Below are 27,505 nucleotides of genomic sequence, written 5' to 3'. Positions count from 1 at the left end.
GGTGATGGGGAAATACAGGAAGACTGGGTAGTGGGAAGTCCATTCCAATATTCTTTTGGTAGTACTGGGGATTGAACCTAGGGCTTCATGAATGGGAGGCGAGCACTCTAACACTGCACTATGGCCCTAACTCAGTTCTACTAGTCTGATCATACCCAGATAGTCTACAGCAATTTAGTATATATTTCCTAATAACTCAAGGAGAACTTGAGTGTTCCCACCACAAAAGGGATAGTACTTGAAAAAGTGGAAATGCTAATTTTGATTTGACCAACATACAACATATCTAATTATTCTACTACACACAATAGATCCACACGTTTTAAATATATATACATAAACACACACACACACACACACACACACACACACACACACACACACACACAATGTCAGAAAGGGATTATCCAGCCTACAGACATGCTTCAGACTGAACCAATCCCTTTGATACTTGAGACCACCATGGCTGGCCTCTGTGTTAGCATAAGACACCTCCTCATACAGAGCGGAAGAATTAAATTCTTGGAAAGAAGGCAAAAATGGAGTTAACTTTGGAGAATAACACAGCAGAGTGCCAGGAGTTGAGAGGCTGTGTTGAGGAAGCAGAAGGCACCTTTGTGCTCACTGACTGAAGGAGTGTGGTATAGTATAGCCATTCAGAGCATGGGCTCTGAGGCTGGGCAGATCTGATTTCAACCCCCCCCCCCCATGCTGATAATCAGTTCTCTCATCTGTAAAGTGGGGTGCTAATACTATCAGAGGCACCCACCTTGGAAGGTGGCTGTGAGCATCAAGTGTTGCGATAGGCATAAACACACACGGTACTGATCCTGGCCTTGGTTCCTCCTCTCTGTTTTCCTTTACCAACACCCTGACAGGCAGGAATTTGTCACCTCCATTTTACAGTGATAAAATTGGGAAGGATTAGGTAAACTGCAAGTGGGATATAGTAGAACTGGAAGTCTAATCAATTTGCAGATGGGTGCTTTTCCCATGCCCATCCATGACCAGTGACTGGGCCAGCTGCTTTACAGTTGCCTGTGGGTACTCAATAACTTCCCAAACCACTCCAGATTTACAGCATGGACTTCTACAGAGACCAGGAGGGATCTGTCCTAAACAAACACTCTGGGTGCCCTCCCCTCTCCAAAGCAGGACTCCACCTGCAGGTCCCTAGGTGACATCTGCCTTCTCTTGAGGGAGACTCTCTGGAACACAAGACCCCATCCCACCTACCTCAGCTCCACAGTCCAGCCACCCAAGGACTTCTCATCTTACTACAGGGGATGTAGTCGGGTGAGAAAATCCCCTTTTGCCTCCTGTGGCTCTTGGGTTGCCCTGAACTGCTTCTCTGCTGAGCTGTGGTCCACAGACTCCTTTGTTCCCTTCTCAACACTGCAGCGAAGAAGGGGACTGTGGGTGGGGCCTTGGGAGGGTCAGCTTCAGCCAATTGGCCACAATCCCTATAGCTCTTAGGTCCCAGAGACAGGGCTGGGAATGGAAGGCCTGAGTTCCCTCGTTCTAGGAGACTCTTTTCTGCAGGGCGAGGCATGAGTTCCAATTACAGTGGCAAGACAAAAGAACCCAACACTTTTCTCTCTCTGACCTTTTATTCTTAATAACCCCTTTCTCCTTGATTATATGCGGTGTTTCTATTTTAGAAATTTCTGGAAAGTACAGAAAAGTAGAAATAATGGCATTACTAAGAAGAAATGAATATCACCACTGCTCTGACGTTTTTCATCTCCTGAACCTTTGTCTATACGTTCTCGTATTTATTTATTTATTTTGAGACATGGTCTTGCTATGTAACCCTGGCTGGCCTGGCACTCTCTATGTAGCTCAAGTTGTATTTAATACAAAAATCGTCATAACCCCTACAAAGTCAGTATCTTCTCAGACGAATAGAATTGGGTGCTCATGAGAGGAAGAGACAAGCCTTGGGCAGACAGATGCCTGGGCTTCTTGTGTGTCAAGGCCCATACCCCTGGTCTCCCTGCTGGCTGCCTCTCAATAGTTCATCATCTTCTCCTGAGACAGAATGGTCCCAATGACATGTTCTGGGGCATGGCATACAACCCTGGGGGACCTTCTAGGAGCATCCTCTTCTGAAATCATCAGGGTTTGAACGTGTGCCTTTGAGAGCATGTGGCCCATGACATGAAAGAAGAGTCCTGGACCCTGAGTCAGATGGGTGCCACCCTAACAGGCTTAGCCACAGCCTCAGCTGTGTCCCTTAACCTCTCTGTCCTAAGACTTCTGGTCTTTCTGGGCCTCTGTCTTCTCCTTTGTAAAATGGGAAGAGCCAACAGCCTCAAGCTTCCGGGAGCACTGCACAGAAGTGCCCTGGGTCCTTAGAGTCCTCTCTCCTGCCATCATCAAGCATCTCCATCCCACACAGTGACTGTGACCAGTCATCTGGCTGGGCATCTAGCAGATAAGGATAATAGGAGCTGGTGTCATACATGCCAGAGCCATGTGCTTGCCTAGATTTGCCACTGAGAACTTGGGCTGGTGATCAAACTGAGGCCACAGGCAACACCAGAACCTGGATCAACAGCTCTGACACACAGGTCCCACCAGATTTCCGATTCTGTTTCTAACAGCTATAAACACCTTCTGCCTGCAGGGATCAAACACCTGCAGGAAACTAACAGACAGTGTAGGTGCTATGGATTCTCAGGTTCTCACCACAGAGGGCATCAGGGACCAGGGAGGCTTCTACTTTTGTCTGCCCCTGACAGAGCAGATGTTCTGGCTCCTGTTTCTTATCTCCTTATCTGTCAAGGTCACTTCTGAGCAAGACCATAGAAACAAGACAGACTGCCAGTGGCTCAGCTCCAGGCCCAGGCCTGAAGCTGCTTCCCTGACCAAAAGCAACTGGAATTCCACACTCAGCTGGAAGAAGCTGACAGACTCCTGCTGCCCAGGGCCATGGCTTTCCCATCTCACCCTTGCAGGACTGCTACCACCTCATCCCAGACCACCCATTAGCCTGTCTTCACTGCAGGCACATAGCAGGGGGGCTGTGACCTGGTAACCAGAGCAGTCTAGAATCAGCAAAGGAACATGATGGTTATTTTCGAGGACCCTGAGGACAGCTAGGTAGGATCTTAGCTTGGGGATGTCAGGTGGCCCCAAATCACCAAGTGCAGAGGCTGCCCTGCCTGCCACAGTTGGGTGGTAACATGGTCTCTTGATCTAGTTGGAGCAGAGATGCCAGGCCTTAGTTGGATGTCATATGATACTTATAGTTTGAGAATCAATGAGTGAATGGAGACCAGGAGAGGACCAAGGGAGCAAGAAGGGATGTCAAATGGGAAACCAGGGAGGTCCCTAAGCTTAAGCTGTCGGCCCTGTTTCTGCCATAACTGCCTCCATGTGGCCCAAGGCTCAGTCTGCGAAGGGGTCAGAGTGCTGGAGCTCAGGCCAGTAGTCCAGGAACCACACTTCTTAGAGATTGCCTCATGACCCTTGAGGGTTTGCATCCCAAAGTCCCTGGAGCATTAGCTGAAGGGAAAGCCACTTTACTTTGGGTTGACAGGAATGTTGGCAGAAACATCCCATATCTTGGGGATGAAAGACAGGAAGGAATGTCAGGAGGGATCTCCCAGCCCCTTCTTTGCTTTGGAAACCTGTGCAGATCCTGAAACTCCTCTCTGCTAGCCCCAGAGGAGGCAGTGAAGGGTAGACAATGCTTTCTGTTCCTGCATAGCCTGCCTTTGAATGAGGGCACATTGACAATGGTCTCCCCTGCTGATTTAACAGCTCCCAGGAGGACCACCAGATAGACAGGAGGCACACTATGGGTTGCCCTCTGCTAGGACCAAAACTTCCATTAAAACCAGGGTCTGGTGGCAGAGGCCTAAAATTGCATCTACTTCTGCAGGGGGATTTGCAAGTTCAAGACCTGTCTGGGCTATAGAGTGAGTTCAAGGCCAGCATGTGCAACTGAGAAAGACCTTATCTCGAAAAGCATACTAGAAAGAGAGCTGGGGATACATGGAAGGGCACTTGCCTAGCATGGGAAGGAAGGTATTTAAATTCAATTCCCAGGACTACAGAGAAACTTCTGTTGAGTTGGGTATTCGGCAGTATGGAGGGGAAAGCCCACATACTGACTGGAATTAGAGTCTCGGTCTGTTCCTCAGACGTGTGGGAGAAAGGATAAGTCGCACATGAGTCTAACAAATACTCAGGGAGGGCAGGGGTGCCCAGGAACAGAGAAAGCTTGATTCTGAAGTCAAATAAATACAGCATAATAAAAACTAGTTTCACCAGGGCCTTAAAAATGAGATTTTAAAGGCACCTTCAGGGTGAACATAAGGTACATTAGAAAAGTAGCATGAAGCTTTGTTTTAACTGAGACAGAGAGAAGAAAACATTCTAACCCAGCCACTTCCAGCTAAGTGTTTGACGAGCTACCTTTGCTGGTGTCTGATTTCTGGCTGGGCAGAATTGGGCATGGGGGTCCTGAGATCAGCACCGGAGCTGCTGCTAGCCCCTGGGGGCCATCTCTAAGCAGGCGGGGTTCCTGCCTCATTGGGTGGAGGGGATGCTTAAGTGAGGAGTCTTTCACTAAGACCCCTTTGCTGTCTGAACTTGGATTTGTGGGACAGTTGAGGCAGGGACAGGATGTGGAGCTCAAGCTTGGGGACTCCTGGATCTTTTCACGGTCCCTTGGGCCTCTTTTCATCCTTGGTACTCTAGGTGTGGTATGAAATATGACATTTAGTGTCCCTTGAAACATATTGGAAATTCCAAATCACAGAGCTCCATCTCAGACCCACAGAACAGAATACTCATCCTTATAAGAGATGGGGGGGCCTCTGAATGCACATTGGAGTTCGGAGGCCAAATGGTTTTTCAACATGTTCAGCTGGGCCTTTCCTGGGTCAGGCCAGCTCAGTGGACTCCCTCCTTGCATTTCCCAAAAGTGAAGGGTGAGCCCTGGCTTTGGCACTTCCTAGCTAGGTTCTCTGACTCCCAGGAGCTTCAGAGAGTTCATCCACATGCTGAGAACAAAGACAACAAGTACCCAGGACCTTTGTAGGATGGAATGGCATGCAGGGATTATCCTCACTCAACCTTGTTTTCCTCTCTGCCTCCAACCCACACATTCTGTTGACTGCTGACATCCCTGTGAACTCAGTTTCAGGAAAACGGCCTGCAGCCGGCAGATGAAGGATGCTGTACTCTGTGGCAGCAGCTGGAACTAGCATTAGCCCAGTGACCTGACGGCCCGGGTTCAAATGCCAGCTTTCTGATTCCCAGCTGCATGCCTTCCTGAGTCTTTTTGCTCTTCTTCAAACGGAGAGTTTGGAAAGCAAGGTCACATGACAACAAGAAGTGAGTAACGCAGGGGATGTACCTGGCACACACTGAGCACGGTGACACATCTGTCATCACTATCACCATCATTACCCACTCCTCATCACCCAGGAGAATGGAAGATGTTGTGCAGATAGAAGGCATGTTACTAATGCACATATTTCTTGTGCCCACGTCAGACAGCCCTTGGCAACCAAATTAATCCTGACTATGATGGCCCTGCCCTGGGATCCAACAGTCTGAGTTACACTAAATATGGCTGGTCTGCTCCTCTTAGCCAGCACACTGTGGGTGGGGCACCTTGCCATGCTTGTTTTTGATGTCCTGGCAGTGAGACTAAACATGCCCCATGGATCTCAGACAATGTTCTCAGCTAGGCTGGGTGCACTTGAACCAACCTTCAAAGTCTCTAGATGTTCAGCATCATGCCCCAGGTGTTCCTTTCAACAGTTTGAGGTGTGGCTGAGGCTTTGGGGTCTTTCCAGAGCTCCCCATGGTACTTTTCCATCTAAGGGATGATGGGGGTGTCTAGGAAGTTGAAAGGAAGCCCCTGCTGTTTTCCATTCGCTCAGAGGAAACACTGAGTTTCTCTACTCTCCCACTCCAAAGGGAAGCCCACAAGGAATGTGAACTTATTTAGACAGTAAACAACTCTGCTCTTAGAAGCAATAAACTCTCAAATGAACCCAAAACCAACAAATTGCATCCTTGGCTAATGGGAGTATTTTTTTGTTCCTCTGTGAAAAATAGATCAAAGCAGGATGGCCTCAGGAAGTCAGGGTGCAGCTTTCAGTGTCTATCTCTGGCCCTGCATGCCCACCTCTCCACCTCCTATGCTCCTGTGAGCATGCTATGGTCACAAAGCAAGACTCCCCAGGTACCCTGTCTTCAGCGAAAGCCCATAGCAAGCATACCCATGCTCGATACTAACAGCATACACAATGGAATAGTGTGTTCTGAGCAGTCTCAATGTCAACTAAAGAGGTTCCCAATTAGTCAGATGCCCAACCTCCCCAGCTGCTACCATCCTGAACCCCAATACTCCATTTCAGCCCATGAGAAATTTCAGGCTCCAGTGGAGAGATTTCTTGCAGGACTCAACAAAACAAACCAAGCCGGCCTCTGCTTTCCTCTTACCACCGGTTCTGGAAGGCAGCTGGCCTTGACTGCTGGCTCCCTGGAGTCAGGTAGCCCTGCAGGTGATCCAGGGAAGCAGCTAAAGCTTAAGGGGAGGCTTTGGTTCAGGTCTGGGTCTGCTAAGAAGCCCCTGTTATGGAGGGACCTAATGGTTTTTCCTGGGGCAGGATGGGAAAATGTTTCACCTCCTTTCCCAGAATTTCCATGGTGGTGAGAGGTTCCTGATGGGAATCCCTGTGGGCAGTAATAGGTTCCAGGTGGGTGCTGTACCACTCAGTCTTCTGTCTTTGCTCACTCATCCCATCTGGAAAGCCTGACCCACCCTGACTTCTGAGCAGACTCTTACTCAACATCCTTTGCCAAAGCCTTCACTCAAAGCGTGATCAGTCAAGTGCCCCCTTCTGACAGCTCTTGAACACCCTGAATTATTAAACAGCACTTCCAATGCTGAGCCCCAGTACTTACAACTATGACCCCTAGACTGAGAGTCCTTCCCAAAGTCTCTCTCCCAGGGAGACGCACCACCTAGCTAGTGTCAACTCCCAGTTCAGGGAAAGAGGCCGCTTGCTCGATGAGTGAGTGGTGGTCCCCAACCTGTAGACAACTGTGGTGTATGGGGAGAGGGTTTCTTAGAGAAGTCAGTACAGGCAAACTCTGAGAATCCCCTAGCTTTCCAGGAACAAAAGTAAGTGGGAAAAGGGTTAGGGACACCCTAATGTGGGCTCAGATCCTTGGGGGTAACACTTGCTCCCTCCTTATCTTGGAATAGGGCCTGACTGACTCAGACCCCATGTATCCACTGAGAAATGAGATCTACCCTTTGCCTAATCAGAAGACAAATAGGAAACAGGCAGAGACAGAAGGACAAACATCATGCAGGAGATGACAAGGTCAGACAGAAAGATGGAGATAGGGAACAAGCACAGCATACTTTCTGTATGGGGCGGCCACTCACCAGTTCCTTTCTGAGCCACGTTATAGCTTCATCGATACTCTGGAAGCCTTCCAGCTTGCCCGTGGTCAGCGGCCTGTCGTCCTGGCTGGCACTCCTGGCAGGTGGAAGAAGCTCTCTGGATTCCCTTAAAGATATCGAAGGCTCTCCACCTCCACATGCTCCCTGCTCCAAGGGGGCCTCTTGCTGGGCAGCTGACCTTGGGAAAGGCCACGTCTGCTCCTCTAGTCTGGCCTGCCATTCCAGGTAGGAGGGTCTTCGGGTCTCTAGCCTCAGTTTCTCAGTGAGGGCCTTCAGGCTGAGGAGGTGGTCATCGGGAGGTGCGGCTGCCCCTGCTAGCCTGTCTTTCTCACCCACTTCTTCCACTTGGATTCGGGGCACAGACATTCTCTAGTCTGCCCTGGTAGTCAGACATGGGAGGTGGTAGAGGCCACCCGGGAGACTTGCTGGGTAGCAAGGTCAAGTCCTGCTCTGCAAAGACCTCACAGAGCGCTGGTCCTAGCTCCTGAAGGCATTGTTGGGATGGTAGTGCGTCTCAAGGCTTGGCAGCACCTGGAGCCAAGTGAGGCTGTAAAGTGTGCCTCTCTGAGCAGGTGTGGCTCAGGGTCTATGATTTGTCCCATAATCCTGTGGGGGCCATGCTTCACAGAAGGCAGGATCAGACAAGCATCAGCAGGAATCTCTGAGGCAGCCTCTTCCAAGATCTATCTATGCTGGCTGGAGGTGTGCAGGTCGGAGATGATAGGAATGTCCTCTTTTAGGGGGAAGTGAGCCTGCAGAAAGGAAAAGAATCATATCAGCTCTAGTCTCACTCCCCAAGATAGGAAACTGAGGTCCAGGGACGGGGTTTCTACTTGCCAGTTCTTGGCAAGAAGGGAGGCAATTTTAGATTCCATGCCGAGCAATTGATAGAACCAGAGCTTTACTGTCTGTAAAATCGTTTTACCTCTCTGAGACCACAGAAGTCCTTGCATCAAGTTGAGAGGCTTGAACCTGAGTCTCCGAGAGGCCAAGCGACTCACCAAGATAGATCTCTCAGCAAGAAATCAGGGGACAAAGCCAGTTGGTCTGAACCTCAGGACATAGGTCTCTCCTCTGGGCAGGTCCTCAGAGCCAGCTGACAGGCCAAGTGGGATTCTGCACAGACTCAGGACAGGTGTCTCCTGCCCCTTAGCTACCCTAACCCACCACAGCCCCACCTTCCATCCACACTCAGCTTCCGGCTCCAACAACAACACCTGACCTCACCTCTAGCCGGCAGCCTGGGCTGGAGCTGGGCTGGGAAACTGAAGGAGACTCATGACTCACTCTTTTGGAAAGATGTTTCTCACGTTTACCTGGAGTGCCCATAGGGCAGCACTACCTTGCGACGGATCCAGCTGTGCTCTGAGCTGACCACCTTGGCTCTAGTGAAGGGTGTAAACCAAGACTCAGCCCTGTCACACTAAAGCATAGGTAGAGGAGTAGCTGAGTAAGAAACAGACCTGAGCCTCCCAGCCTTAGCATCTCATGTCCAAGGAGATCTGGGCAAGGGCAGATCAGAGTAGGAGGCGCATGACTTGAACTTGGGTTTGAAACATATCTCTGCTGAGCTCTAAACATGAACAGAGGTGGAACCATCTCCAAGATAAGGCTCAGATGAAAAACTATAGGCTCAGCCTCTTGGAGCACACGCTGCCCTTGTGTGGAAAAGGAGGGAAACAAAGAGATGCTTGTTGACTTTGCGTCTTTGAAAACCCCTGACTTCACGGTGACACAAATCGGTCATGCTGCCTTTGCACAGGCAGTATGTCCACCACCCTAGTCCCTGATGATAATCCTCTTTCTATTTCCACACATTTTCTTCCTGAGAACGCTCCCTCATTACACCGTACAGGCTCAGCCTTCTTGCGGTTGGTGTAGTATACTTGAGATGTGGCTGTGTTTATCAGTATTTCATTCTGCTTTCTTAGTGAATGGATGGAATACAATTTGTCTCTCCACCTGTTGAATTGTATGAAACTGTTTCTGCATTTTAGTGATTACGAATAAAATCAGTATAAGAAATACAAAATATAATATGTATATATATATATATATATATATATATATACATGCTCAAAGAAAACTTCATTCAGGTGATATCTTATTGCAATGGCAGGAAGTAAGTAGACAAAGATGAAGATTTAAGATGAGGATGGTGTGGGAGCAAACTGGAAGGCTGGGCCATTGAGGGGGGAGGGTCCTCCTGACAAGCCTAGGCTGCAGGAGAGCTGACCAGAGCACCAGGGGCTGCCCTCCCCAGGCTCTGAGCCGACCCTCCCCAGGGCATCACTAGGGAAGAACATTGCACCCCACAGATAGCAGAGAAACCCAGTCTTATTTCTTGCCTTTTCTGGGCAGGGAATGGTACCTTGAGAGTCCTTGACATACAGCGATTCTAAGCCCACTATGTGGGCCCTGGGGCTCCCTCAGAAGCCACTAAGCTTCCCAGAAGCTCCAAGAATGTAGCTGGAAACCCTGTAGAGATGCTGACCCTAGCTTCAGGCTGTCAGGCTAGCTGAACCTCAGTTTGGCTTTCTGTAAAGAGGATTGGCTGATACTACCCACCTCCTCATATATGCTCCCTGACTGTTAGCATGCTGGGAAGACACAGCAACTCTTGATATTCTGCCTTTCCAGTTCCTCATGATCGCCTTCTCCCAATCTCTCAAAGTGGAAACTTGGGAGTGGCTTTCTGGGGCCTCTCCCAGGTGCCCGTTGTCTGCTTTTTGTGCTGAGGTGCCAGCCTTCATTCTGAGTACACCTGGGGGCAGCTAAACTCTAGAAAGGTTCCTTCCCCAGACCTGGGAGCTCTTATTACAGCCAGCAGGGCTTTTTGGAGAAAGTCCAGTTTAGACAGACTGATGGGTAGCACCCTACTCACCAAATCCTGGGAGGGACAACACAGGGGTTGTGTTGGGAAGTACTTCCTACTCCTACGTGCTTCTCTGCAGTGGGTGGCACTCTGCAGGGTCTCCTCTTGAGTTCCACTGTGTGGCTTTGTTTTAATTACTATTTCTGGATAGACTCAGAGAAGGCCTAGACGAGAGAGCTCAGTAAGATGACTCAACTTAGGGGAGCCTTTCATCCACTACCTTCATGGTGCCTGTGAATCACTGGGTATACTCTGGCTCCCTCCAGCCTCAGTGTCATCTAAAAATCAAGCAAGAGAACAGGAACTATAATGTGGGGAGCACAGTGATGGGAAAGGTGAGGTGCTTTCATGAGCTGGCTAATGGCAGCTGCCAGCTGGGACCTGGGCACCCAGTCAGTTTCTTTCTACCCAGCTCAGAGCTGGAAGGCGGCTGTGAGATCTGTGCTCTGGGTCTGGAGTTTCAAGACCACCTCCAGCCTCTCCGTCTTCTTCTGAGGAGTTGGTACAGCCAGAACTTGCATAATCTGCAGACTTGGCTCGGTGCAAAATGCAAAACGTTCCTAAGAATCTCAGGATACTGGCTGCAGAATATTAATAGTGAAGGTCTGTGTTAAATGTACAGATCACTGAGGGGATCTGAGGCTAAACAAGGTAAAAGCTACTAGTACTGTACCTAACATGTAGGAGGCCTAGATAAGACTACATTTTAAAAGATGGCGAAGTGGATGGAGCATATTGAAAATTCCAGTCCTATTACCCACCACTGCACTGGGCTATCAGCAGTGGGTCCTTGACCTCTTGGTGACCTGAATCATCTCTGCTCTTTCCCATCTCTTCTTAGAAACCAAATGACCCCAGAACCTGAAGAGGCCCAGAAGGTTTCTTCCTTCCTCTATTACTGGGTGTAGGAGTTGGCCTGGAATGTCACCCACACAGGCCTGGGGAAGTGTCAGGAGAAAGATTCACCATCGACTGCCCACTTAGTAGGCACTAAGCTAACTTTGTCCTGAGCTGGGGGCAAGGTGCTGAATGGGTGTTTGCAACAGGTGCCATATCCCTGGGGCAGCTTATTGGGTGGACAGATGGCAGCTGGGCCCTTCTGTTTTTCTTGATATACTAGGGTATTCTGGAACCTGGGCTCAGGAAGAGCCCTCTGACATGCCAGGCAACAGGCTTTTCACCTAACCTAGATTCTCCTGGAGGGGTAAGCACAGAGCAAAGCAGAAAGTCAAAAGACATCCTCAGACCCAGGGCCCAGATTATCAGGAGAAAGAAGACAATTCCAGAATCCCACTGGGTTCAGGTATGCCCCACATGGCAGACACCCCATTAACAGCAAGGACAAGCCTTGCAGGTGTGCCAGCCTTCCTGAAGAAATGATGTGTGGGCCTAGAGACCCACTCTGCATACATGGCTCCTGTTCAAACATGCTCCCTGGCTTCCAGGATAGCACAGGATGCTTCGCCAGCTGTGAGCTAATTCCTAGGCTGCTGGAGGAGGTGGGCGGGTACCCATCAGCCAACACCTTGTCTCATTATGAGCTAATTTGTTCATCTGGAAAGCCTTCAAGTCCACTTCCCCAATGGGCTCCTAGGTAGAGGAAGGCTAGGGGTCTGTTGACTAATGCCCTCCCCACTTTTTCCACTGGAACCCACCCTTTCCTCTTCAGGAGATACAATCTAAGACATACTCACACTCCATGCACCCCACCGCCTCTCCTGCCCCCTTAAATCCCATGGCTTTGTACAGCTGTTTCTTCCCCACCCCCGCCACCCCTCTCTACCTCAGTTCTCAAGGGTTTGAGGCCTTTCTCCTTGCGGAAGATTTCTTTAATCTTTGCTGGCTGAGTGTGTGTTCTGGTGATGACAGTACACAGGAAAAGAATGATGTCACCACACGATGAGCTAACACTTACTAAGAGTAACCATAGCTGGAGTCATTCTGACAACTAAGCCTCTCCTGACCCAAGAATGCACCTATTATTGTCCCCAGTGTGCACATGGGGAGACTGAAGGCCCAGATTAGGTGTGGTCACTTGCCTAAGGTCACAGAGCTAGTCAGCAGTGAATTTGGGACTCTGTCTGTGTCTAGGCTCTCTCTTAACATCTGGATTTCTTGTTCCTCTTAGACTATCACATTTATACCAGGCTCTTCTTTTTATAAGACTTATTTGTATTTTATGAGTATGGGTGCTTTGTCTGCATGTATGTCTGGGCACCGCATATGTGCAGCGCCTGAGGAAGCCAAAAGAGGTTGTTGTGTCTCCAGGAAGTGGAGCTACAGTCATTAGCAACCATGAAGGTGCTGGAGTTGAACTTGGATCCACTGGAAGAGCAGCCAGTGTTCTTAACTGCTGAGCCGTCTCTCCACCCATTACCAGGGCCCCGTGATGGTCTTCTCTACCACACTGTGATGTTCACAATGTGAACCAGTACTTTGGTCCTGGATCCAGAACTTAGCACAGTGCTGTAATCAACCGGAATGAATGGGCACAGAGAGCAGACCCCTGTGTCACATGTGTGCCAGTAGAATGGGCTCAGAGAAGCAGAGGCACAGCTCCTGGGCTTCCCATGGACATCGATCTCACCTATCCCTTCCCTGCCCTGACTGGCAAGTTTCCGAACAAGAGTATGTCTGTACACCAACGTGCCTGGACACAGGTGGACAGCCTCCCCCACCTTTCCCCAGGCAAATCAGAAACAGACTCAGCTGGCGCCATGTCCTGAGACTTTGAACTGAAACGGAGAGGACCTCCTTGGTGCTCAGCATTGTATGGGGTCATTTCCACTTGGTACCTCCTGCCTTCTGTCCTCCAGAAAGACCATGCCACTTTGCTTTGAGGAACCTGACCCCTCAGTTCCTAGGGCACTGACATTTCCTCTCACTTCAGATATGGTCACATGACTTTAACTGAGTGAATCAGAGCACTACTTACCCAAAGCTGGCTCTATTCCCAGATGCTTGGGGTTACTAGGGGCCTCTTGCTGTCATAGGGGAAGCATTTACTAGGGTATAACCCCAAGAACACACAACAGTTTGAGGCCCCCATTTAGACCTTGTTAGGAGCCTGACTGTTGTGGAACACAGTTCTTAGGGCATGACAGGAAGACTGTTGTCCTCTTGAACTCTCAGCAACTAAAATTACCCACAGAAGACCCATACAAAACTGGAGTTATTAAAATTCCATCATGAGAAGAAGGAGTTCATGAGGCCCCACCTTTCCTGAGGCAATATAAGCAGTTAACAGTTGCTAGGGGGAGGCGGACATTTTCTTCAGTGATGTAGAAGAAGCCCATGTTCCTACAGGTAACTCCAATTGTTACCTAACCCCATTGGTTCACTACACTAGTGCTGTGGGATGTTCTGTATGTTACGTGTGTTGCTCTGATTGGGTAATAAATAAAACACTGATTGGCCAGTAGCCAGGCAGGAAGTATAGGCGGGACAAAGAGAAGAGAATTGGGGGAAGTGGAAGGCTGAGAGGGAGAGACCTGTGAGCCGCCACCATGACAAGAAAGATGGGTCAATTTAAGATATAAGAACAGCTAGCAAGAAGCCTGAGCCATTAGGCCAAACAGTTTAACTAATATAAGCGTCTGTGTGTTTATTTTATAAGTGAGCTGTCAGACTGCCGGGGCTTGGCAGGACCTGGAGAGAAAACACCAGCTACACGCTAGACGTGGGTATACCATCTCTTTGGTCTGTCCTTGGTTCCTCACCTGAGATGAACAGACATTTGTTCAATTACCCAGGACCTATAACCTAGGCTTTGATGATACAGCCCTTCAGATTCTCTTCTGGGACCTAAGCCATTTCCGGCTAGATTCCTGACAGTTCTAACTGGCTAGCAGAAGCACGCATTAGGGAAAGGAAGTAAAAGAACATGGCAAATGCTTGCTGGTATTCGGCTTTTGTTTGCTTCTATGCCACAGCTGACCCCTCCTTTGCCATCTGCAGGGAGCTCCCATGTTGCGTGGAACCAGAAGCAGGCCACACACCTTGTGTGTTCATTCTCTGGGATCACAGGACCAGCCCCAAGGCCCTGACTACTAGATTGAGAATGTGACCTGAGCTTGACCAATAATCAGAGGCTCAGGCCTGGGCTCTGAATTTGGAGTGTGTGAGGCCCAGATGAAGAGCCAAGGAGAATTCACATGTGGCCACCTAGGTGCCAGCCAGTCGCAAGACAGTTGTGAAATGCAGAGGTCTCTACTAAAGAACCAGGGGGCTGGCTCTGACTTCCGGTCAGCCCCGTAACTGTCTGCTCTCTTCCTTGGCCTTCCCCTCCTCTCGCTTCCTACGGTCGCCCAATATCCCTGCAACCAGGTTGCTCTCTGTCGCCTACACTCAGGAGCCCTGGCTAGGGCGAGGGCTGCAGAGCTCATTCGCATGGGCCACAACGACAACTGAGCCAAGCCATGGCAGGGAATGTGGCGACACCTAAGACTCTCTTCTCCCACATTTCCATGTGTCGCTTAGACAGACACGCGGTTGAGAACTAACAGGATGAGCTACCTACCACCTTCTTCTTAGCTAATTTTTACTGAGGTACTCACAGTTGTTTCCTAATTTACAGCCAACTATGAGCAGCACTTGGTGAGGGCAGGGTGACTGTTGGCCATATGTGGCTCTTGACCCTTCTTCTGCTCCCTCTAGCAGACATGCCACCCAGGCAGGGGTCATTGTGAGGAAGAGGACATGCTCTGGGCTTTCCCTAATGGACGGCAGTGGGATGCCCAAATGGAGCAAATATCTCTATGTCTGCTCAGCCTGGACAGCAGTTTGGAGATGTGCCTCTCTAGGCCCCCTCAGCAAAGTGACATTAAATAGCAAGACTTGCCCAGGAGTGGTCCTGCTGTTACAGTTCACCTCCTGTAGCTGGTCGACATGGATCTGAGCTTCCTGCAGTCCCACACTAGTAGGGTAATTCTCAATATTAACTCCTGATGTCACCAGGAGACCTTTTCTGCTACCTGAAAGAGGTACAATATCCCTAGTGCTTTGGGTTGATTTTACAGGTTGGAAACAATGATAAAAACCTGTGTCACATAAAAACCTGTGTCACCAAACCCCAGCCCAGGAGCACTGGCAAGGGGCTGTGGACATCACCCAGGAAAAGAGGCACATTATTTAGCACATAGGAACAGAAAAGTGCCCCAGGCTCAGCACAAGCAGAACATCAAAGGTCATAGTTCCCAGAGGGCTTTAACACATTTGAGCCTCAATTGTTCTGAGTCTACAAGGTCCCTCAAGGCTGAAACGCTGGTTCTTGGGGGCAGGGTCTTGCTGGGGAAAGCTGGGAGGTCTCTATCTTCTGTCAACTTCCCATTGATGCCTACCATACCCTGACAGTCCTCACCCACTGATGCCTACCATACCCTGACAGTCCTCACCCACTGATGCCTACCATACCCTGACAGTCCTCACCCACTGATGCCTACCATACCCTGACAGTCCTCACCCACTGATGCCTACCATACCCCAACACTCCTCACCCACTGATGACTACCATACCCCAGTGATGCCATGGTGTTCATGAACATTATTCAGTGATCAACCTTGGATGACATATGTGCTGCCCCTCTCTTCACTACCTCGTGGTCTTGGATGCTGGTACAAATCAAGGCAGAGCTCTCCAGAGAACAGCCCTGGACCATGCCTCAGTCCCTATTTCCTGTACTGTGAGTTTCCTGTATCGTGAGTTAACCCCCCTCCCAAAAAATATTCCTATAATCATTAAGTTATTTCCATGGATTGGTAGCAATTTAATCCCATTATCCCAACACTCCTCACCCACTGATGCCTACCATACCCTGACAGTCCTCACCCCACCATGGCTACCATACCCAACACTCCTCACTCACTGGTGGCTACTATACCCTGACAGTCCTCACCCACCATGGCTACCATACCCAACACTCCTCACCCACTGATGCCTACCATACCCTGACACTCCTCACCCACTGATGCCTACCATACCCTGACAATCCTTACCCACTGATGGCTACTATACCCTGACAGTCCTCACCCACCATGGCTACCATACCCAACACTCCTCACCCACTGATGCCTACCATACCCAACACTCCTCACCCACTGATGCCTACCATACCCTGACACTCCTCAACTTAGGCCTAAGACCAGGTGTACAGATGCCGTCTTTTCTCAGTGGCCCTTTCCTTTGTGCCTGTGGATGTTTCTCTGGGACTCCACTAACCTTTATCTTCTACAGTACATCTTGGATTCTGCCCTAGCAACCATGTTTCTAGGTACTATCTATTAACACGGCCAGGCTTCCAGGCACTCTGCAGAAAAAGCATATTGTGAGCCTGAGGAGCTGTGACTGCATGGTGTGATCATCCCATTCTAGGAGTAAACTGAGGCACAGAGATCAGAAAGAACTAGCAGGGCATGGGTTGGTACTGGGTAGGTGTGGAGAGGACAATGCCAGCAGGGTAACAAGGCTGAGCTTGGAGCTAAGGGCTGGGCTCTCTCCCTTGTTATATAGCTCAACAGGACAGGGCTCATATATCCTCTGGCAGACGACTATCCTGGAGATAGCTAGCTCTGTCCCAGCTCTGTGCTATCCAGTGATGCTGTCCTCACCTGGAGGACCACCTTGACTGTGACTACAGGCCACCCGTATACAACAAGGAAGGTCAGTCAGATCCTCTAGAGTACACAGTTGGGCAAAGTGAGTTGGGGACCGAGTGACCCATTTAAGGCATAGGCTACCTTGGTGACAGCCCACAGCCTGGGGCTGCTGTGTTGTTTTCTAGAACATACTATCTGGACAGGGCTGGCTTTTTCCTGAGTCTCACCCATACAGAGAACTTACCCTCAGCAGGTGTTACTTAGTTATTTTAGAGGAGCTTCTGGAATGAAGAACTGGCCACCACCATGGATCAAGCTCCCTCGGGATCTGTCTTTTCTTAGCAAGGCAGGTAGAAGGAATGTCTTCAGTGAGTCTGGCTTTCACACCCCAACGTTGTCTGGTTGCCCAATACTCTGCTGCTGCTGCCAGGCCAAGCTTGGTCAGTGGGCAGAGGCTCACATTGTACACAAGGAAGTCAGTGTTCCTCTGCTGAGTGTGCCTGCGTGTCACAGTGGCAAACTCCATCAGGAAGTTGTGACCTAACGACAGTGTCTTTGGCCTCCTAATCAACCTACTAGGGCAGCCAGCCCTCACAGCACCCCCTGTTTCTACCCATAGGCTGTGCTCTGAGGGGGTCTCCAAGGCTGAAGAGTGGAGGACAAAGCGAGCTCAGTTGACAGCCTGCACGCACCTTCTTGTTTCTTATGCTGCTCTGGGCTCCTTCTCTGAAGATGAAGCAGTCATAGAGCCATGGGGTGGATGAAATGAGGAAGGAAAAGGACTCAGTGGACTCCACAGTTTTCTCAGGTGCCGGAAGAGTCTTAGGTCTGGGCAGGCAGGCTTATTTGTGCAGGTTTAATCATAAACCTGATGCTTATCTTACATAGGGGTGGGGCGCTCCCACCCAACTCACCCAACCTGGAAGGTGTCATCTGTAATGTGACCATGATGCTTGGCAGATGCGCCTCAGCACTGCCGGGCTGGGGGTGAGAGGAGGGGACACAGTCCCCTCCCACAACGCCCCCCCCCCCCCCAGCTGATGATACAAGCTGGGCACTGCCCAGAGTCCTTTTCCTCCTCCTTGGAGTTGCCATGGTGACCGAAGCAGGAGGGACACCCGCTGATCTGGCCCTCTGCCAGTCATCTTTCCCCTTCCCAGGCCCATTTTTATTCCAGCTCCGAGTCAGTGTGGTTGGGAGCACCTGGAATGGGGCATCCCCAGCTACAAGGGCGGGGGGGGGGGGGGGGGCTAACTGTGCTGAGATGTGTGTGTGTGTGTGTGTGTGTGTGTGTGTGTGTGTGTGTGGTGTTGTCATGTTGTCTTATGATCTTTCTCTGTGTGTGTGTGGATCTGTCTATGTGTGTGTGTGAATGGTTTTGACTTTCTTCTGTGTGTGTGTGTGTGTGAGTATGTGTGTGTGTGTGTGTGTGTGTGTGTGTGTGTGTGTGTGTGTGTGTGTGTGTGTGTGTGTGCTGTCATCTGGGTGCTGCCTGGATCGTTCCTTCCTGCAACAAAGCACCATGATAATCCACCCCTTCCTTCCAAAGAGGCTGGAGTGTGTCCCGAGTCTGGGGTCCTCCTCTGCAAACAGGCATTGCTCTGGGGACACTTGAGCTTAAAGATGATTCTGCCACACCCAGCATGCCACCCCTGGACAAACCACATGACCCTTAGAACTTGTATGGTGTAGGAACTGACTTCTGCCTATGTGTAGGGGGCTGACCAAGAGACAGTCCTGATGTTAGGCCAGTGTGGGAGGACAAGAAGATGGAACGGGGTCCAACGTAAGTCATGGGGGAGGTGGGGCCCCGCTGGCAGCATGGGTATATTCTCCCCTTGGGATCCTGCCATTTCTGAGGGATATGAAAATAAGAACTCTTTGGGGCAAGCTCAGTCTGGGGATGTGGAGAAAGGCATTAGCTCCAAGCCCACATGCTTGGAGAGACACGGCCCGAGAGCTGCTACTGAGCTGTCAGTGAACAGTGTGTCACTGGCCTCTGCTTCCTTCCGGGACAGCTTCTCAAGTGAGAGCAGCCAGTGGGCTGGCAACCACATTTTGGAGCCACAGGCAACAGAACTACTTACCTGTATTCTCTCAAGGACCTTCACGCAAAAAGGCTTGGTTTGCCGAGACCTGTGCTAATGGTTGCCTCTCCACTCAGGATTCAATGCTTCTATCTGCATACCTGCAATAAGATCGTCCATAAACATTTTCAAACCACACTGCCGTTTACAAACTTTTTCTGTGGCCTGACCTGGAGAAACCTTACCAAGTGTTAGACCCCATACAAACCCCAAACCAGAGATGTCATGAGACTGGCCCAGGGTCACATGGCTCCATTAGTGGGGCTGACTAAACTGAACCTTTGGACTCTAAACAGAGTCCTGCTTCCATTGTCTAAGAAAGGGGAAGCCTTGTTTTGTCAAACTGAGACACTATGAGGGAAGAATCTATAAAAATACTTATGAAGATCTTCGCAAATGCAAAGTGCTAGGTCAGTGCTGAATAATTAATAGGCCTGGCTCCACAGGCCTCCTGCGAGACGCCTGTGAGTTGGCTTTCATTTGCCCAGTGAAAAAAGTTGCTGAGAAAACTGCCAAGAAAGATGTGTGCTTCCCTATGGGTCTGGGAGGGGCCGTGGCTCCCAGGAGCCACACAGCTGATTTACATCATCCCTGAATGCAGGGCAGAAAGCGTGGGGCTGCGGCAAGGAGGCGGCGGTCTATGAGGAGACCCAGACTCCTCATTGTGTCCCCTCTGTCACCCGGCGTTAGGGCTTCTCTGGCAAGTGTGGAGGAAGATTCCTGAGAGGTAGAATAATGGGGTGGAATGGAGCCTCAAGAAATGAAGAGAAGGAAGGGGGCCCTCCTTGGAAGGAGGACCATTGATAAGTCACTGTCCCAGCCATCTGCCCCACGTGACCACAGAACTCTCTCCAAAGACCACAGTGGCTCCAAGGAATCAGACAGTAACCTCTAGAACAGTTTGTGGCTATAAAAGCAAAAGGCAGTTGGGGTGTGTATGCTAGCTACAGGAGCAGCACACACTTCCCAGGAAACTCAGTTCACAGTTCAGTGAAACCACTTCACAGTTAAGGACATAGTGGCCCACTGGAAAATGTCCCACGGGGCATTTGTCCTGGTCCCCCAACAAGGCAGTTAGGCCTATACAAATCCATGATAAAAGGCTCCAACTTCAAATAAGCAAAATCAACAAAGTCTGGTTCAAGTGGGAATGTCTTCTATTTGCTTTCTGTTTCATTCTGCAAGCTCCCAAGGCCCAACCATTTTGCAAGGGTTTCTTTTTTTTTTTTTTTTCTCTCTTTTTTTTTTTTTTTTTTTTTGGTTTTCCGAGACAGGGTTTCTCTGTGTAGCTTTGCGCCTTTTCCTGGAACTCACTTGGTAGACCAGGCTGGCCTGGAACTCACAGAGATCCACCTGCCTCTGCCTCCTGAGTGCTGAGATTAAAGGCATGCACCACCACCGCCCGGCTTTTTTTCTTTTCTCTCTTTCTTTTCTTTCTTTCTTTCTTTCTTTCTTTCTTTCTTTCTTTCTTTCTTTTTGTTTGTTTTGTTTGTTTGTTTTTGTAAGGATTTCTTAAGAGGATTCCTGGTACACAGTTGTGTCTGCTTTAGTACCACATCTCTACACTGTATCTGGCTGTGCTGTCTGCTCAGTGGTTGGAGGGTCTTAGGTTATTTTTTTGGAGTTGGGATGGAACACAGTGAAGGGTACAAGTAGGGTTATAGCTGGCCTAAGTCAAGCTGGGACTGTCCAGGATGGTCTATAGCTGCCTGTAGGAACATGCTGTGCCCACACTGGGGTATAAGAGAGAATCTTTGTTCTGAGTGACGGAAGGCAGAAGAGAAAGTGAGTTGTGCGACTTCATTCCTTATTGTGTCAGCAGAAGATGGGCCACATCAGGAAAGAATCTGGTGCTTCAGAGAGACTCAAGACAGTGAAGGATGGGGCAGACAGACATGGGGGAGCCTGGCCACCAACTACCTCCGTTATGGTGGAAGAACAACCTAATGCCTCAGTCTTTAAGGTCATAAAATGGGATCATAGGAGAACCAACCTGATGGTCTAGGGGGATCAAATGTGTGTGTTACTAGACACCTCAAACTGGACTGCCACCCCCTGCCCTTGACGGGGCCTGGCTGGTGTTCTCCTTGGCCTGTCCCCTGGGAAAGCAACTTCCCAAACACTACCACCCAGCAAAGTGTCTGTATGTTCTAAGATGGGCAGAGCACCAACTTAATGTCACCCTTTACGCTGTGCAAATTGCATTTACTCCTCCGCAGCCTTGACCAGATTCTTTGCTCCTTGAGGGTAAGGCCCCCTTTGCAAGAATCCTCCACATGATCCTAAAAAGGCTTTGAAGATAAAGAGAGGTTGGGTGTTCTGGGTGGTTTCGCCAGGCTGGGGTGGGGGGAGTACATTCAAATGGAGACTCCCTCCTGCCATGGTTCACTGAGTGGGAAACCCCACCCCTTCCACAGGCAGCAGTGCAGGTGTGCTGTTGTTCTCTGGGGCAGCACGAGCATCCAGCCATCAGTAAAGCAAACATGTTCTTTTGCTCATCTCTTTTGAAGACAGAGGTATTCCAGAGGGGGGTGGGGGCTGATGAACGAATGTGAGGGACAGATGGACTTGCAAGGTAAAAGCATCTAGAGAGTGCTCCAAGGAGGGCTGGTTATGGGTGCCAAGAGGCAGATGGCTGGGATGTCAGAAAGCCTCCAGGACAGGCTCCCAGGATCTGTCGGAGTGCTTTGGAGGTGAACACATCAAAAGAAGCCTCCATGTGGGCAGAACTCGCTGTCAGGCTTGCTTTCACTCAAACTGGCTAACAGGCTTGCAGGCACCTTCGGCCATGTTTCCAGCATGGCCAACCAATCAAGAAGACAGAGGAGGTGGCAGCACAGCCATCTCTGAGCCTGGAGCAGCTGCCTCTCTGACTACTTGGTTTGGTCAGGCTCAGGACTGTCTTGTGTCCCCAGGGTTCAGCACCTGTGCATGCACAGAGGCTAGGCATTTGATATCACTTCTGACTTGGTAGGAGATAAGGGAAAGCCAGGCTCCCAGGGGGTCTCCTGGTCAAACAGGTCCTCATCAAAACTTTCTCAAGGTTTCTACAGCCACCTTCCCACCCCAGGTCCTTCCAGCTGCCATTGGTCTGTCCCCAGGCCCTGCCCAGAGGCTCTGCTGACTTCTTGGAATGAGGAAATACAGGCCAGCCTTTAAGAACGGGGACAGTAGCCACTGCATAGGCCAAAGCCTGGACTCATGCAAGTCTTGCCCTCCAACCTGGAACATGAGGTTTGACTCAGGTTTGCCCTACAGGTCCCATGTAACATACTCAGGAAGGGAGCTCTGGAGATTCACCACCAACCCACTCCCACATTTGGATCAGGGTATTCCTGAAAAGAATTTGTAGTTCCAGTGAGGAAGGAAGGCTCAGTCTTACCACAGGTAAGACATAGAAGTACTAACCATTGGGTGGTACTCTGGAAATGCCTCCATGAAGGGAGTTACCTGGGCCTCCTGGAGAGGCTGAGGTGTGAAGAGGACCTAATGCAGGAGAGCTACCTTAGAGAACAGGGCCCTTCGAAGCCCTGATGTTCATGGGACCCAGGGCTACGATCCACAGAGCTGCCCCTGAGCTGATCTGGCATGGCGGCATGGTAGAGGAAGACAGGTTGGGGACAGGATAGGAAGGGTGGTGATATCGTAGTACAACCTCTGACCCCTGGTGTCCTCTTTCTCCTTTCCTTTGCTTTCTACTTAAGAGAGAAGTGCTAGCTGTTATTTGGGAGAGAAATGGTCCTTAAGGGGTAGGATCCCTGACCCAGGTCCCCAGATCCTGTCAATCCAGCCTTCATGGGTGCTCAGAGGCTACAGGTGACTAATTAGCAAGGCTCACCTGCCACTTCCTGTTAAACTCTAGCTCATCTGCCTGTCCTTCTTGTTTCCTAGGAGCTCAGCCAGTCTCATCTTTCTGGGTCTCCTTCATAATGGATCTGTCTTCCTTCCTCCTCACTGCCCCTGACCCAAAGTGCAATTAATAGGATATTCCAGTTGCTTCTTTTTCTTCTCCTCCCACACCCTCTTTTTTGAGATATGGTCTCGTGTAGTCCAAACTAGCCTTAAACTTGCTAGGTAGCCAGGATGATCTTGAACTTCTGATCCTCTTGCCTGGAACTCCCAGGTGCCAGGATTACAGGCATGGGCTACCAAGCCCAGTCTATGCAGTGCTCGGTAACAAGTCAGGTCTTTTATGTATGCTGGGGACTTTCTCAGGCCACGAGACAAGCCCTTCGTGACTGTGATTTCATGTGGGTGTGAACGGTTTCTTCCTGTCTCTGGGCCATGGTGGATTCCCTAGAGGCAATCTTCCTCTATGAGCATTTCCGGAGGGCAGGGAGTTAGGCACGTGGATGTCTCTGTACCTTCCCAAACCACACAAACTGCTCCAAGTTTCTTAGCCTCTCAGACTCCAAACCCTCCACACTGAGACTCACACTGTCTCCTCAAAGGGTAATTGTAAGGTTCAAATGACCAAGAATGTGATGGGTTCTCAGCAGTGAGATCTGTAGCGACTGGGGAAAGAGGCCACTTTTTATTGCTTGAAGTACAGCATGCGGCTTTGCCAAGCTCTTGAAAACCACTCTGGCAGGAGTCCCCCATCCCGAGGATGAGGACAGACTAACAGGTACCTTAGTTACCTTGGCTTTGCCAGGACTTTGACCAGTGAGTCCCAAGCCTGGTAGAATAGGAGACAGAGAGAGAGAGAGAGAGAGAGAGAGAGAGAGAGAGAGAGAGAGAAAGAGAGAGAGAAGGGTAGGAGAGAAGAAAGAGAGGGCTGGAAGAAGGCAGGGGAGGAGAACTTGGGTATGGAAGGGAAGCTACTTCGGAGCCATATCTACTGAGCACTCTGCACAAGGACCGGTTCTCACCCAGGATTCTCCAGGAATGATAGTCTGGTGGTGGTAGGGATGGTGATAGACAGAACCTGCTGTGAGTGTCAGACAGAAACTGGGGACGCCAACCCAGAGCCAATCCATTTTCAGATGTTCCCAGGAGGGCTTACCCACAGCAGAACTGATGCATACAACAGAAACCACATCTGAGAGGACACTGTCCCCCCTCCCCCGCCCATCGTGGCCCCTTGTTCTTTCCGGCCATCCAGGTACCCTGCTTCCTGGCTGACCTGCTCATTCCCATAGCAACATTTGGGTATGCGGTCTCCTCGGGTCTCCCTGGCTTCACTCTTGGGGTACCTGAGTCACTTCAGAGTAGTTGGGGATTGAACCCTTGAGGCCAGAACTCTCATCTCCCTTAGAAGTGTAGGTGTGGGGTCACCAGCCAAGATGAGTAGACCTGGACCAGAGTCCCAAGGGGTTCCTCCCTCTCAGATTATAGACTCTCAAATCCCCATCGGGAATCACAACCCTGGAAGGGTCAACAGAGAGCTAGGGCCTGAGGCATGGAGTCCACACTTGGCTCCTCCATGCCTTCCAAAGAGGCCTGAGACCCCAGGAGCAAATGGGAAGGGACCACGCTGTCTTATGGTGGTGTCTCCACTCCAGGGTTCTGGGATCCAGAGCCCCCACACTGCCTGCCCTGAAGACCTGGGCGCCTGAGCGCCTGGCTAACCCGCACCGCCAAGAACCCACCTCTTGCGCCCCAGCCGCGTCGCCGGAGCTGTTGCGGTCCTTGCAGCCAGCCCGCGCCTGCCCTAGGCGCTCTCGGCTCCCGCCTCCCGAGCTCCGGAACACTGCGAATTCTCCGCACGGTTCTTTTTTTGAAGGGACGTTCTTTTGCATTGCGTCAGGGCGGTTGCCTGGCGACCACAGAGCTATGCCGCCGCTAGCCTCTCGGCGCCGCCGCCCGCCTCCCATTCAAGCCGCGGCAGGTTGGCCTCCCGGCACCGCTGGCCCCAGCGTGCCGGGTCCTAAAGACCCCCTATTCCCTCTCCCCATGCAGGGCCCGGCCCAGCCAGGCGCTCTCGGAAAGCCTCAGACGAAATCAAACCCAAACATTCATTTCTTTTTTTTTTCCATCAAGACCAAAGCCAAGAGAGTTGTGTCCCGTCCTGTCTACACCCTCACCCCCAGCCCCCAAGCATGGCAACGTGGCTTTGCCGCTGTCAGCAGTTCGCTGCGGGAGTGGGCAGGGAAAGCCGGCTGCACTCCACCCAGGAAAGGCTTGGGTTCTCGATCCCAGCAGCAGCCACCAAGCCAGACCAACTGCCACCAGCCTGTGCATGTCACACAGGATTCTATCTGGGTGGGCATTTGTGGGCAGCTCTGGCTTAGCTCGCAAATGGGGAAGCCGAGACTCGGGGATGTTAAAGAGGAAAGAACTGTGGGTAGTGCCCGAGGGTCTGACCAGAGCCTGTTGCCCCATTAACCACCTGTGCCTCATTCTGTCTCTTGAGTCACGTTGGTGTGGTTTTAAGGGGATGAACCTTGCCCTTTCCTACTGGTTACAGAAGCACTGGAGATGACCTTCAACACCCGACATACCCCTCCCCACCCACCACTGTGTCTGCACTCTGAGTGGACAGGGTTATGAGTGTGGACAGCAGTATGAAGATTATCAAGCAGCTGGTTAACTAGGTGCCACATCTGCCATCGGAGTGCTCCTTGAATGTCAGCTAATGTGATGGCAGAGAGGAGAGGTGTTAGAGGACTTGTTTGAGCTCAGTGCGGGCTGAGACCCTCATGGAAAGAAGTGGTGTCTGTAGCATATTCCAGAGAGTGAGTGTGCACTCAAGCATGTGTGTGTGTGTGTGTGTGTGTGTGTGTGTGTGTGTGTGTGTGTAGAAGACAAAGGATGCTGCACACAGAGACAAGGAAGATAAAAGTCACCTCCCCGGGGGATAAACCTGGGACTAGAAGCCAAGGTCTTGATTGACCAGGTCACTAGTCATCACAAATCACTTGTGTCATTCGGGAATGTCACCGGAGGCCCTCTGCTCACCTGTCAGAAGCCAGAAGCCTCTGTGACTTGTACATGACCCTGGGGTGGAAGTAGGCCCCTCCTACAACAAACAAGCAGGCCCTGGAAGGTAGAAGATAGGAGCTTTAACTCCCCCACGGCTACCTTTGAGGATCACCCTTTCATACCAGTCATTTGCCTCTATAGTAAGGTAACAGGAGAAACCCCACCCTTTACTTTTGAGGTTTTGAAACACAAAATGCCCTGTCTTGCATCGTTTTCCTGGATTGGCTTCCCACACCTCCAATAAAGACATATTAATATCCTATAAATACCAGAGCCTGCTTTTGGCTCATGAGGACCACCTTAAATAAAAGACCTTGACCTTGCCAGGCTACTGAGGCGGATGGTGACACCCCTCTCCTCTCCAGAGAGCAATTAGGATGCCAAGTCCTGGGCCAGAGCCTGTCAGCTTCTGCCAGCTGCTCCTGGAAGAGACTTTTCCCACCAAATGATACTGTGGCTTTCAAGAGGGAGCCAAGAGGTGGTTGTCATTGGTGCATTCCTCCTTATCTCTCAGAGAGATCCATTCATCAACAATGCAGGCTCCCATCCTGTAGGGAGCCCATCGGCTTGGCTCCTAGTCAGGGGGCCAGTAATCCTAGGCATGGTGCACACAACTTGTTACTAGGGAGATAATTGACCAAACATTCGCTTTGTTGCTGGGGTCAGGAAAGGGGCAGATGCCTTCCAAGCCCAGGTAAAGAGGTGGGTGGGTGTAGGCTAAGGGAGACATGGGTGCTGAGGTGGAAAGAACTGGAGAGAAAGAGAAGGACCTAATTACACACAGAAGTCCAAGTTGACTGAGGTCAGAGCATAGGTGTCAGGGGCTGAGCTGTGGCACAGTCCCCAGGACAGTGGGACCAAGAAAAGGAGGTCACAGCTTACCTGTTTTAGGAAAGCTGGCTGAGGAGACCTGTGACCAGGTGATTTTTCTCTTTGAAGGAGGAAGGAAGCAAAGGACATACAAGGTTCTGATGGGGGTGAAGAGAGAATTAGCTTTGTATTTCGCTGGTTGAGAAAGCGGGGGGGGGGGGGGCAGGTAACAGAAAGGGGAGACTCAACAGGAATTAGGAGTTAGGAGGACCTGGGTCAAGTCTTGGCCCTGCTGGTGTTTGGTGTGTGGGAGGCGGTCACTGAGGTCCTTTGATATGCAGTGACTCTGGGGATGAATGAAAATGATTCCTTGATGTTGATGTGTGGGTCAGAGGACTCCCGGGGTACACGGGGTACACGGGGTAGCTCTACCCTGAGCCTGTTCCAGATCAAGTGGCTGCAGGCTCATGAGGTGTCTCATGGTCCCCACCTCCCTTCGGCTCAATTCTCTGGGTAGCAGGACCCAGGAAGTTCCTGGGGAAATAGCTGTGTTTGGGGCTGGGGAGATGGCTCAGTCTGTAATGCACTTGCCTTGTAAGAAGGAGCCCCTGGGTTCACTCTCCAAACCCGTAAAAAAGACCAAAAAAGAAAAAAAAAAATGTGTGGTCATGTGTGTGCATGCGTGCACACACACACGTGTGCACACACACATAAAATAGTCTTGTTTGGCTATTCCCCTTCGTGGCCTCTTCTTTGCTCTATAAAGACTCAGAT

The 27,505-nt window shown here is 50.6% G+C and overlaps 1 protein-coding gene across 4 annotated transcripts in view; it reads right to left on the bottom strand.

Annotated features, from left to right (window-relative positions):
- The window catches only part of Fam167a (family with sequence similarity 167 member A), a 32,688-nt gene extending 7,724 nt beyond the window's left edge, over nucleotides 1-24,964 (bottom strand). Inside the window, exons 1-4 of one of the 4 annotated variants that reach the window (XM_036199668.1) lie at nucleotides 24,589-24,964; nucleotides 18,998-19,098; nucleotides 17,155-17,410; nucleotides 7,424-8,193 (exon numbers count right to left, since the gene is read on the bottom strand). In XM_036199668.1, the coding sequence (XP_036055561.1) occupies nucleotides 7,424-7,807 (384 nt within the window). In that variant the 5' untranslated portion in view covers nucleotides 7,808-8,193; nucleotides 17,155-17,410; nucleotides 18,998-19,098; nucleotides 24,589-24,964. Of the gene's footprint in view, nucleotides 1-7,423; nucleotides 8,194-10,325; nucleotides 10,770-17,154; nucleotides 17,411-18,997; nucleotides 19,099-24,588 lie in introns of those variants that run through there. The other 3 variants (XM_036199667.1, XM_036199670.1, XM_036199669.1) reach the window with 3 other exon arrangements.
- Between the last annotated feature and the right edge of the window lie 2,541 nt (nucleotides 24,965-27,505).

Source organism: Onychomys torridus, chromosome 9, assembly GCF_903995425.1.
Source record: "Onychomys torridus chromosome 9, mOncTor1.1, whole genome shotgun sequence".
Taxonomy (NCBI): domain Eukaryota; kingdom Metazoa; phylum Chordata; class Mammalia; order Rodentia; family Cricetidae; genus Onychomys; species Onychomys torridus.
This window is presented reverse-complemented; position numbering and strand designations above follow the sequence as displayed.